The sequence below is a fragment of the Filicampus tigris genome, chromosome 10 (assembly GCF_054856515.1).
Source record: "Filicampus tigris isolate MCC_2025a chromosome 10, RoL_Ftig_1.0, whole genome shotgun sequence".
Classification (NCBI taxonomy): domain Eukaryota; kingdom Metazoa; phylum Chordata; class Actinopteri; order Syngnathiformes; family Syngnathidae; genus Filicampus; species Filicampus tigris.
In genome coordinates this window covers 4,816,916-4,829,471 of record NC_141226.1, presented here as the reverse complement: position 1 = coordinate 4,829,471, position 12,556 = coordinate 4,816,916, and the positions used below count along the sequence as shown (strand labels likewise).

At 38.3% G+C, this 12,556-nt stretch overlaps 2 protein-coding genes across 4 annotated transcripts in view; both read right to left on the bottom strand.

Moving 5' to 3' along the window:
- map4l (microtubule associated protein 4 like) overlaps positions 1 to 5,116 on the bottom strand; it is a 54,915-nt gene extending 49,799 nt beyond the window's left edge. The window contains exon 1 of the mRNA XM_086042559.1: positions 4,996 to 5,116. Coding sequence (XP_085898685.1) covers positions 4,996 to 5,089 — 94 coding nt within the window. The 5' untranslated portion in view covers positions 5,090 to 5,116. The remainder of the gene's footprint in view (positions 1 to 4,995) is intronic.
- Positions 5,117 to 6,349: 1,233 nt separating this feature from the next.
- The window catches only part of LOC147140430 (uncharacterized), a 49,314-nt gene continuing 43,107 nt past the window's right edge, over positions 6,350 to 12,556 (bottom strand). For 2 of the 3 annotated variants that reach the window (XM_086042561.1, XM_086042562.1), the window contains exons 2-4: positions 11,952 to 12,029; positions 11,001 to 11,240; positions 6,350 to 8,110 (exon numbers count right to left, since the gene is read on the bottom strand). In XM_086042561.1, coding sequence (XP_085898687.1) covers positions 6,834 to 8,110; positions 11,001 to 11,240; positions 11,952 to 12,024 — 1,590 coding nt within the window. In that variant the 5' untranslated portion in view covers positions 12,025 to 12,029 and the 3' untranslated portion in view covers positions 6,350 to 6,833. The remainder of the gene's footprint in view (positions 8,111 to 11,000; positions 11,241 to 11,951; positions 12,030 to 12,556) is intronic. The other variant, XM_086042560.1, reaches the window with a different exon arrangement.

Here is a 12,556-nt window from a genome sequence, read left to right as displayed (position 1 = left end):
GGCAGAGACTCAGAGAATCTAAGCAGCCAATGCAAGACAAGATGTGGTTGTAGGAGACAGAAAGGAAATAGAAAAATAGATTAAAAAACAAATGGCAAATGTGGACATAAAGGGAGCGAAGATTATGGTACAAAGAAGGGAAATGTACATTATAGGGAAAAACAGCCAAGAGATTAAATTCGTCAAAAGACTGTTGGGAACCTGGCGACTCACACTATGAGTGGCCCCCTTGATTTTAATTTAAAAAAACAAAACATTATGGGCGGGGGGCTGTTGGTGGTGAGAAGGGATGGGTTCATTATTATTATTATTCATTTTACAAACCCACAATATTCTTCAAAAGACGCTGATTGACATTCAATGTACGTTTTAATACAAACAGAGCTAAATGGATAAGAAAATCCCGGACAAAATGAGAAAAACACAAAATACAATATAATACCCCCCAATAAAATATAATTAAAAAAAAAAAAGAAAGAAAAAAATCCGCGAACATGTCAATCTGTGGTTGTGGCACTGTGAATATGCAGGAATCCACTGTAGTTTTGAGTTGTAATACCAACCAAGTAGTTGCGCTACACCGGGTCTTATATTGCCCTATACCACAACATGAGTAGTCATAATAATGTTTTTGCTGATTTAGAACGAAATGTAACACAACAATAGTAACTCAATTCTAGTAACATTTTGAGTGAGTTAATTTTTGGAAAATTGTACAAAATTAGTTATTGCGCTTGATGTTGATTTCTTGTTGAGTGGTTTTGTGCCGACCTTGAATGCAAATTTTTATGCAAGAGAGCCCGTTGCACTGTAAAAAAATTAAATACAATACAGTAGGTGGTTATTTTGTTGTTTGCTAACCGTTGTTGTGTTAGGATAGTGGAACTTTTATACATGCATTGAAAAGTGTGTTATCAAAAATTAAATATATTGAGAGCACCAATTTTGCACACCTGCATGTAGTTTGTCCATATTTAAAGCACTTTTGTCATACGTCTGGTCGGCAAGTGTGTGGTCCTATGTGGGCTCCCAGTAGTAGACCTACTGATGAAAAATTGTGAGCCGCTCCAGCATTGAAATTTCCCACCCCTGCAGTAGATTAAATGTAGCCTAATTCTTATGCACTTTGAGATTACAGAAATTACATCAAAAGTCATGAGGAAAAATATCAATTGAAATGAAATTGCAATACAACATTAACGCTACCCATGTAAAAGCCACCCCATGCAACAATTTTGCCAACAAATAAATGTACTTACTGACATAAATTAATACAGAAATACTAGGGGTGGCTCAATTTTTTCACTTTTTCACTTCCGATATGATACCGATATTGCATCTTAGAGTACTGTCCGATACCGACTTCGGTCTGATACAATATCAGCAGGAATGATGCATGCTATTACATATTTTTTATCATGAAATATTAGAAGACACTTGACCAAGTGATACTATTCAAACAAAGAACAATACTCACCAAAGGTAGGTGTGAGAAAATATAATATATAATAACAATAACCCTAACCCCATTGATTACAAACATTTGGGTTACATAAATTCATCTAAAAAATGAGAATGTACTACCACTGGATAAAATAAATTAAAATGAATTAAAAGATTCTGAGAAATAATAACCCGAATAAAGTCAATAAAAACTAATTATACTCTTTGACGTGAAAAATAACAATTCAAGTTTACTTCAGTACATTCAGAATCATATTTTACATGCAGTGTATGATGGGAACAACAGAGGCTGGGACAAAAAAACAGAGGGCGGGACAAAAAAGTGGAATGGACTGCTTGTATACGTATATGAGTGCTAATATCGGAGATTCCATGTAGACCGATATAATACAATACTGTTTTTTTGAGCTGATATCCAATATCAATATCAGATCGGGACACCCCTAAAAATTCTGTTATGAAAACCTGATTTGTCTTTTTTTTCCAGGAGCAAGGAACTTGGAACAGCCAGTCATTTGAACACCAACTTGTAGGTTTACAGTGTCTCAGGGTTCAGGTACTAACCATTCACGGCTGACCTGTTTTCAAAAGTGACAAAATGGCCGCCTTCAGAGAAAGCGAGTGGATTAACTCTTATTCCACAAACGCAATATTTATCAGAATGCCTTGTTTCAACAAGCATTAATATAAATTGTGCATTAATATTAATTTGTGCAATTGCAATGCCTTAATATTAGTGAGTTTAGTACAGGGTAGTAGTCTCCCAATTCAAGACAGCAAGAGTCACCATACAAAACCAATCTTTTTCTGCATGATCAGTTTTAACCATGCATGACCACAAACTCAAGCTACTCTAGAGTCGACCTTGCAGGTAGTAGCAGTTGCTTATGATCGACAGAAGCGTACTGTTTAAACAAATTCAAATGGCAGTAGTCCAAAGCATTTGAATAAAAACAGAGAGTCACAAAACCACCATGTCAGGATGGCTCTCTTAACATCCATTTTCCTTGTTCTAAGTCGGTAAAAAACAGCCATGCCCATTTAGCATAGCTGACATCAAAAACTCCTTACAATGGCACTTGAATCAAAAAGATCACCGAGGTAGCAACAAAAAGAGCACCAACCGATGCAACTGCAGAATCACAGTGTATTGCAATGCTCAACTCAGTCTCTTCTGTCCTGTAAAAATATGGCTGATACACACTGGCTGTAATTGAAGACAAATGACCCAAGATTGAGCCACACAACACTATTAGCACCCAATGCAATTAAAATGGGTCATTCCTCATGCAGTGTGGCCGTGACTGCTTGGCCTTCTGCATCTCCTCAGCAGGAACAGCTTCCTCAAGATCAAGAGGATAAAGTACAAGCAGACATGAGTGAGGTCACTTTGAACACTATTTAAGCAGACAGGTGCAGAAGCAGAGACTAAACCTAAACTGTAAATGGAAAGATTGAATATATTCCACTCAATGGTACAACCCACAAAATAATGGTGATGATAAATATATACAGCAGATACATCTATCTAACAAGACAGATGCTATAAACAAAGTGGAACAGCTTGTCTGCATGCAGACAGCACACAAGCATAATACAAGGAATGCCTCTCTCTTTCTCATGGAAATGCAAATACTGTTGTAGGGCTGTCCAATCAAAATTCAATTACAATTCCGATAATTACACTCGATTACAAAATTGGCATAATCGTAAAAAAAATTATTAATATGCATTTATATCCAACACACTATGTTTGTATACTCAAGGAAATCATACTTGAATGTATACATTTGCACCTTTTTTTATTTTACAATACATTTTATACATTTTGTTTGGTACAAAAGGAACATACATAATTATAGTGTTTGAAAGAAATGTATTTGTCTTTATATTTTTTACGTTTAAACATGTTCTTGTTTTGTACCAAAAAATAAATGATCATTGGAATAAGCGTGATATCAATTATTACCAAACTAATTGCAATTAATATTTTTAGCCCTATACTGTTGTATCAATAAACAAAAACATGGGAGACAGGGAGATTGCGGTATAGAGTAATTGTGCAAGCAGAATATATATATATATATATATATATATATATATATATGCTAACAACTGGACACAAGACTAGCAAAGATAAGCTTATCCCCTTATTTCTGATTTTTATCCCCTTATTTCAGATTTTTAATTGATTGTACATTCCACAGAACAAAATTTCAAATCATGACGAATAAGAATGACAAAGAATCAAGCGTGGTTTCCAATGCATGTTAATTACAGTACACATCTCATGGACATTCACATGAGTAAGGGGCGTGGCTTTGGTCAGAAACTCATGAGGAGGGAGGGATTATGCTGTTTTTCCCCATTACACCTAAACAGCACCACTCCGCTTGGGCCAGCACCACACCCGACGGTCTCCGATGCTTTTTTATTATAACAGGCGCGGGCGGGATATGGGCCGGATCAACTGCAAGACTACACTGCAAACACGGTGAACTGAACTTCGAACTAGTTTGCATGGAAAATGAACTTTCCCAATACTGAATGTCGCCCAATGAAATGACAGCCCCATTCGGTCTGTGTTTTGGAACCACTTCGAAGATGGTTCTGAAAAAGCGTTCCATTGTCACCACTCGGACCCCGAAAAGGCCTATTGACAAAGCGATCACTCCGTCTCAAGCAAGGCCGTCTCGGTGTGGAGCCGGGCTAATGGAAAAGTGCTATTAGTGAAGTGAGGCAACATTTAAATTTTACAAGCAGTTTTAAAACTGCTAACTCCCCCTTTAAAATGTGGATACCTGATGCAGTGTTTGTTTAGCCAGTTCTTGCAAAGAGCATTTGGTCTCTGTGTTAACTGTCACCTTTACTTAAAATCTAGCACAATGTTTAATCCTAGTCATTTAGGACATTCAAAAACATTTACAGTATTCTGTATATTACTTGACTAAATCATTTGCCCTTTGTGAAACAGTTATTTATCTATTGTGTTACAGTACTCAAAGTCATGCGATGTGGAAAGAAACTTTCCCCATTACATTTAAATATTCATTTGTCAACCCAGGATCCCTGCTGCTGTCATGCGATGCCATGCCTGGTGAGCTTCAACGACATCTGCAATCTTATACAGGGTGACCCCAAAAATAACAGGCTCCAACTTTCAATAGACATCAATTCTTAATTTTTTTACAGAATCAAATTCCACTTGAGGTATAACAAGTTCATTGTGTTTAGAACTATATTGTATGATAACTTAATTATTATACTCATTGACCTTGAAAGAGAAATTTCCAAATCTTTCGGGGCCCGTTTTTTTGGGTCATCCTGTATTTAAAAGGTTTTGCCACAAAAAACACTTAAGATGACTATTATTTTTATAATGGGAAATTACTTTGCAAACCAAACAACAAAAATACAGCTAGAATGGATTGTATGCGAGTTCTGAGAGCTCACTGTACTGTTATTATTATTATTCGCTTAAATGCGTGATATGCACATGGCACAAATATGACTAATTGAAATATGACTTACCTGGGGCTACTTCGTTGACAGCGTTGTGAGAGCGAGAGAAACAGAGAGAGAGCGAGAAAAAGGGAAAAAGAAAGACAATTTTAAGAATCATCATACTTGACACACACAACTATTATGCACTAAACGAAACATTCCATTAATGTTGGACAATATATCATCGCAAAATATAAATTCAAGGAAGTGAAAAAACATGTCCAGTAAGAAGTTTCAGTTGACAATTTTTAGGTTGATCCCAATTCTAATAGAAGGCTGATGTGCAGGTGGGGTGTGGGGGGTTGTGGGGTTTGGGGACAGAAAAGTGTATGAATTGAGAATAATATCCATGTGAAATTTCAAGTTGAAACACACTGCCACTTACTGGTCAGGTTGTAGTGATGAAAATTAATACAACACAATATATCATGAAAATCAACATCATTCAACAGAAAACAAAAATACTTTAGCCAGAGCATGAAGTCATAAGTATTATAAGTATTATAAAAGTGAATACAATTAACCCTAGAGTACAGGACAAAATGCATAGAGTAAAACGGTTACACCCAAGATGGTTGATGATGATGATGATGATCGAAAATATTTCACAATTGTAATGTTTTTTGGAGCACCACCTGAGTGGAAGCCCAATAACAAAGGGTGATTTGACTGATTAAAATATACAGTAGTTTGGAAATGACACAAAAACATAGGCCATCTTTCATAAACTGCACTAGACATTACCATAATGTTTAAGGTCAGAAAAAGACTTTTTTTTTAAAGTACAGGGGGTGAGGCAAGGATATGGGGTATCAAATTTTAGCATATAACAGATACAGTGGATATACTTTAAAAAGTCTTTATGTCCCTTTTGAATTCCAGGTTTTAGTGAAGCTTCTGCTCAAAAGCAAGAAGAAAAAAAATGCCTATTGAAACATCTGAACTGTATTTGGTGCTAATCAGAAGCACTTTAAATGATGGCAGGTGTGTGTTGATTCGCATTTATAATTTCACAGATTAATTATTAACACAGCCACATTCAAGTTGTGCACACCACGTAATCTCAGTTGTTCATTCCTCTCTCTAAATGCTTTAAAAATAATTTGTAATGCAGGTTCCGGGTATCAATTATAGTGAGGGCAGTTTCAAAATAATTTATCTTGGTCTCATTTTTGCATTTCACAAAAATCAGGAACAGGTGTGTAGACCTTTGATATCCACTGTAGAACACAATTTTTTTTCACATCTCAGCTTTCAGATTTCGTAATTTCTATTTTTAACAACATGACAAAACTTGACTGTGCAGTTAGAGAACTCTAGCTGTGACATTTTACTGCCAGCTTGCTTCGCACTGCATCGACTCTGGTAAGGTTTGTTTTTCTATGGCTGTAGGGCACGGTGGAAAGTTATACAAGCAGTTGGCCTTAAGAGGAAGGACAGAAGAGAAAGAATTTCAGTAATCTGATTTAGCAGATCAAGTAATAAAGAGGTTATGGATGAGGTTATAGGGCAATATGCAGCAGCAAAGCAGTGGAACCATCAATCTCAGATCAAATTTGAAGGTTTGTAATTTTGGGGGCCGACTAAAACAAATTAGTCCAGCGTTTGAGCAAGCATATAAATTGTCGCTACTAAGAAGCCTCTTCACATCATAAAGCCTTAAGTGTTTCTTTAATATTTTTGGCTTGTGTGCTTTTGTGTGCTTTAACATTAAAAATATGGACCAAGGACCAAGCAAGCCCGGTACTCAATCCACAAACAAAAATGCATGCATAGCACAAGACAAATAGAAGCAACTTGCTGTTTTACAAGCATGAGCGATTTTAGATTATTAGCCCCATGTTAGTCATACTCTTCCCTGTAGTTCACCAACCTTCCAATGGGGGGAGCAGTGGAGATGCGGACTCCTGTTGCTTGGAGTGTGTAAGGAGAGAGGGAGGGACTGCAGGTGTGGTGAACACAGGGGGGGTGGATGCAGCTTTGCTGGGAGTTTCTGATGATGCTGGCTTGACAGTTTCACTGATAGTGGAAGGAGGACAACCGACGTGTTTGACTGCAGTGCCACCAATGGAGGCCGCCGCATTAAAAATAGCATTGGATGGACTGGGAGCAGTTGCGGGGGTTACGCGTGAGGCTGAGGGGATGAAAGGCTTAGCATCAACGTTGAGGACCGATTCAAGGGCAGTTTTAGGATATTGGGTTTCGGTGACAGGTGAGGGGCAGGGCTTTGACGACACAGCAAACGTCGGAGGGACATCTGAAGTGGACTTAGAGGGGTGGAAACCAGAAGCAGGGACAGCGACATCTGTTGATGTGGACGAGGCAGCTGAGGCTAGTACGGGTGTGTTTGTGACAGGGGTGGCGTTCTGCGAGTCGGGGGTAGAACCTGGCGGTGTCTGGAGGACTGAATCGAGAAAAGAGAACGTCTGGGAGACTGGGCTCAGATTGTCCCCCGTCACCAATGCTAAATCCCCACTAACGACCCCAACTGCACTACTCTTGCTGGCAGTGTTGCCAGGTGAGCTAATTGGTTGAGGTTTGCTGGTCACGTTTTGCCAGTCATTGGTGGACTCAGGGTCGTCATCGACATACTTGGGCGCAAAGGATCCGGGAGATGAATCTGCTGCAAGTCTATCGTGGGAGCGATTGGTCAAACCTGTCGGTATTTGCATAGATGCAGACAAACCTTGACTGGGGTTGGATTTTAGAGCTTTGGAGTCTAGAGGGCCAAAGTCTGTTGCTGTATCCCAGGTGGGTGCAACTGCAGCTGCTATGGGAGACACTGGCTGCTGGGGTGCTCCCCACTCCTCTGGAAGTCTTGCACGACTTTTTAACTTCTTGCCTTTCACTCTACCGCCTGCTCCACTCTCTCTGATTTCCCACTCCCAGTTGTCTTCCTCCTCCTCATCCTCCTCCACCTCCTGTCCACCCTTATCCTGCAAGCCATGTTTGTCGGAATGGCCGTTCTTCTCCTGACTATCCAAGAAGCTGTACACCTCGTCACGCCCCTTCCTCTTCTTCTTCTTCCGCCTCTGCTGTTGCTTGCCAGCCTCACACCCCGATCGCTCGGGACTGAGGGGTTCAGAAGTGGAGGAAGTGGGGCTGCTGTCTTCCACTGAGCCGCTGGGAGAAAGGGTGGGAGCTGCCGAGGGGGGAAGGTTTTATAAGAGCAGGAACCAGTCACATACTGTGTCAGAAAACAAAATCAACAACCAAAAAGAAAATTGTCATTACTGAAAGTATTTTTGCTTTACTGGATTTTTTGTCTTTAAAATGTGCTCTATGTCATATGCATCATGTCTCATTCCAGTTTGTAAGAACGATTGAATCTGTGAAGATGACTTCTAAAGATTTGTCTCCTTTCTATGATGCCACAATATCACAAAGCCTATTTTAGTCATAATTATTAGACCTGCTAAGGTGTTTTTTGGGCAAACCCAGAGAATGCTTGGACCTTATAGACAATTTTGTGGACAGAGATTTGTTTGACATCAGATTAGGGCGATGTAATTACAAAAATACTCATGTAAATGTACACAAACTGGGGTAATACGATGTTTGTTCGCTTGTTCCAATAACGATGTTACAACACATTTGTATACTATTTTAATTTTAATATATGTCCAAGATAAAACATATATGTAGATAGATTTTTTTACATGCATGCCCAGAATAGAATGATTTGCTTCAATAATAAGTTCACGGGATCTCTGGTGATTGTAAAGTAACTAAAAATTGTCTGGCTGCTTTAGAAACACACTGAGCTTTGCATGGTAATTGATGGACAGCATGTCTCATCTGTGTGGCCTTATAATTGTGACGTCCTTAGGGTCCCTAAACAAAAGTATGCCTCACCATGAATCTTGCATTACTTGCATGGCATATCTCTCAACCCCAAAATTTTCTTTACAAGAATATGTTCTATGCAGGCCCATTAGTCGAAACACGGCATTCTGATTAATATTGCATTGTGGAATATATAACGACCAATCACGGCTCAGCTTCAGAAAACAGCTGAGCCGTGATAGGTCGTCACCTGAGCCCTGAGCAACTGTGATGTCATTTTCAATCGACAAAAGTGACAAAATGGCCGCCCCCTGAGATGGCTAAAGACGGGTGGATTGTGCTGCTTAACTCCAATTCCACAAATGCAATATTAATCAGAATGCCATGTTTGGACTAGTGAAGGAGCATGTGTATACATACATATTATTGCAAAGAATTTTGGGGGGTTTACTTCCGCTTTAAGGCTTCATTGTGTGCTTTTTCTTGGTTTGTGTGGTGTTACCAAAGTGGGGTTACAATTAACAAGATGAAATATGTTGACAAATCATTAAATCTAAAACGGAACTGACAGATTCAACTTGGAATAGATTGATTAAAATGTCCATTATTTTTATGGGAGAAATTGTTTTAAATTATGAACAAATCGAATTGTCCACCAGTCCATTATTTTTTATGGGAGAAATTGTTTTAAATTATGAACAAATTAAATTGTCCACCAGCATCACAGAGTAGATTGTGGTAGATTTTTAAGATTCCATTGTACTTGTTTTGGCCACCAAATTTAATAGTTACATTACAACAAAAGTGATCATTTTACAATTTTAATCATTTTTAGAGGTACTACAATAAATCATTCATAATAAGATTCACTATTAGAATCTCTAAATGTATTTTAGATTCAGAGCACATTTCAGTAATAAATCAGATTTCCTCTGAAGAGACATACATTTGACTGGATTATCATCATTAGTAGCATGACCCAGGGTACAAAAGGCCTTGCCTATGAAGCAGGTATACACAACATAGCAAAATAGGCACACAAAGAATAACAATAACAATGGAGTGCATTGTGAATACAGTACAGTATTACATGCATGATCTAAAATAAATTCATGCGTGCTGGGAGCGTCACGGCATATAATGATCCATTGCAACACATGCATGGTCAAAAAATTATGAAAAACGAACATGTTAAACACAAAGTCTGGGAATACACAACACGAACAAGAAGGAATTGACAAACAATCCATGCAAATTATTACAAGAACAAACAAATCATATTTTACATATTAACTTGCTTGAAATGATCCAAACGTTTTTTTTTTTTTCGTTATCTGACCTGTCATTGCAGTGGATACAAACCCTCTAGTATATATATTTGAAAATGATAAATATCAGTTTACCAGTTAAAACGTAATGAAAAGCACAAAAAAAAGAACAAATAGAGAATGCTAAAAAAAAAAAAACTAACTGAACCTCCAGGACCTTTTCAATCTGCTTATCAAGTTCTCTTTTCATTTAAATATCTCAGCTTCTATCATCTCCAGTTTGCCTTACGTCATGGGATAAAATAAATCAAAATCTAGCAAAAGGTGCATTCCACCCTAAATCCGGTATTTCACTTCATTGATTGGTTGCCATTTGGCATGTGATTGTCCTGCTATAAAGAGGGGTTGTATTATTAAGATATTTAATGGATATACTGAGTCTGGAACACTACCAAAATATGCATCATTGTTCCAGAGCAGCTTGTTCAAAACGGTGTGAAGAACATCTAATCAAATATCTAATATTTATTACTCATGATTATATTTGTCAACAGTGGTAGCTGATTATGTAATTACAATGCATCCAATTCCCCTTTCAATTTCTAATTTGAATAGACTAAATGTTATATATTTTTTTTTTCCTTTATGCTATATAGAAAATACTGAGCTTTGTGGATCCAATAAATAATTGAGAAGATGCAGGGTAACTAAAGATAGGCGTAAACGAGACATAGGCACAGCACTGTAACTGCTCAGTCACACGGAAAGGCTGCCCTCTGCTGCCCAAATGATTTCCTGCTCATGACATTGCCTACGCGATGACAACATTGATATTTGCCCTTTTCACTTTTCACAGAATTTCAGGCTGGGCACATTCATGAAAAGCATGCATTTCAACCACTTCATTTCATCACTTCACTAATTTCACCCATCCTTTCTGCCCCAGCATCACACATGCAACCAAACCATTTCTGTTACCTGGACTGCGATCCAAAGAATGGATTCCAGGACCACTGGAGGAAAAGGGATCATTTGGTTTGAAGGGGTTGTTGCCACTGGTAATACTGATGTTTTGGGGCTCAGAACCAAAGAGACCAGAGGTTTTCTGCGTGTCCATAGCTTTTCCCATCCCCATCTGGCCTACAGTGGAGTTCACATTCATTTGGAACGGTGGCATGCCGGAACCCATATTCCCACTCGTTCCAGACTGAGAGAATCCTGGAGGAGAAAAAATAGAGATGTTCAACAGGCGTCCTTAAAGCGGAAGTCAACCCAAACATATTTTTTTCAAGAATATGTTCCATGTACGGCATTCTGATTAATGTTGCGTTTGTGGAATATGCGTTAACGCAGCAAAATCCACCGGTGTTTAGCCATGTCTGGGGACGGCCATTTTGTCACTTCTGTCGACTGAGACTGAAAAAGACATCACAGTTGCTCAGGCAACGACCAATCACAGCTCACCTGTTTTCTGAAGCTGAGCCATGATTGGTCGTTATCTGAGCCCTGAGCAGTTGTGATCTCATTTTCAGTCGACAGAAGTGACAAAATGGCTGCCCCGGGAGATGGCTACAAATGGGTGGATTTTGCTGCGTTATTTCATATTCCACAAACGCAACATTAATCATAATGCCGTGTTTCAACTAGTGGGCCTGCATAGAACATATTCTTGAAAAAAATATGTTGGGTTGGCTTTCACTTTTACCATTCACACTCACAATCACTCTGTTCCTTCATTCATTTCTACTTACAGTTCCTTGTCGTCTTACATCTATTTCATAGCAACTAAGGTTTGCACGACTTGTTGTTTTTTTGTTGTTGTGCAAAACAAATACATCATTTGGAATTATATTTGTTACATTTCATTTTACTTTATTATACTGTGTCAATCCCTTTTAAGGGGAAATACAAGATGAAAAATAAGAGAACCTAAAAATGAGTCAGGCATGCTGGTATCTTTTGTCTTGTTCTGGCTCCACTGGTTAGTCTTCCCACCCATCATAGGACCTTGGAAAGCAAAAGCAAGGTAGACAGAATCGGAAAGTTAGTCATTTACAGTAAAGTGAACCCCCACCAATTTGTGGTTTGCTATTTATGAAATCACCATGTTTTTTTCTGTGGAAGTTATCCACGGCCATTCACGAAAATTTACAAATCATATTCTGTTGTACTTTTTATTTCTGTCAACTAACGGTGGAAGTGATATATGTAATTAACAAATAATTCGATACAGTGGTCACGGTTCGCTGCACACTGTATTGAACGATACATGTTTTCTTTTTTTTTTTAAATAAATAGCGCTGTAACAACAGCTAAGCAACAGCAAATAAAGTGGTAGAGGTAAATACTGACTGACTTCTTAGCACACCTACACATTCTGTGCATTGAAATACATAGCAATGACTTTGCTACTTTATGACTTGTGGTGTCAGATGAAGTCACAATAATTTAACAACAGAAGAGTAGCAATAGTTTAATACACGCCTAGAAACAACACCCCTGTAACTATATTTACACTGCACATCATACAGTAG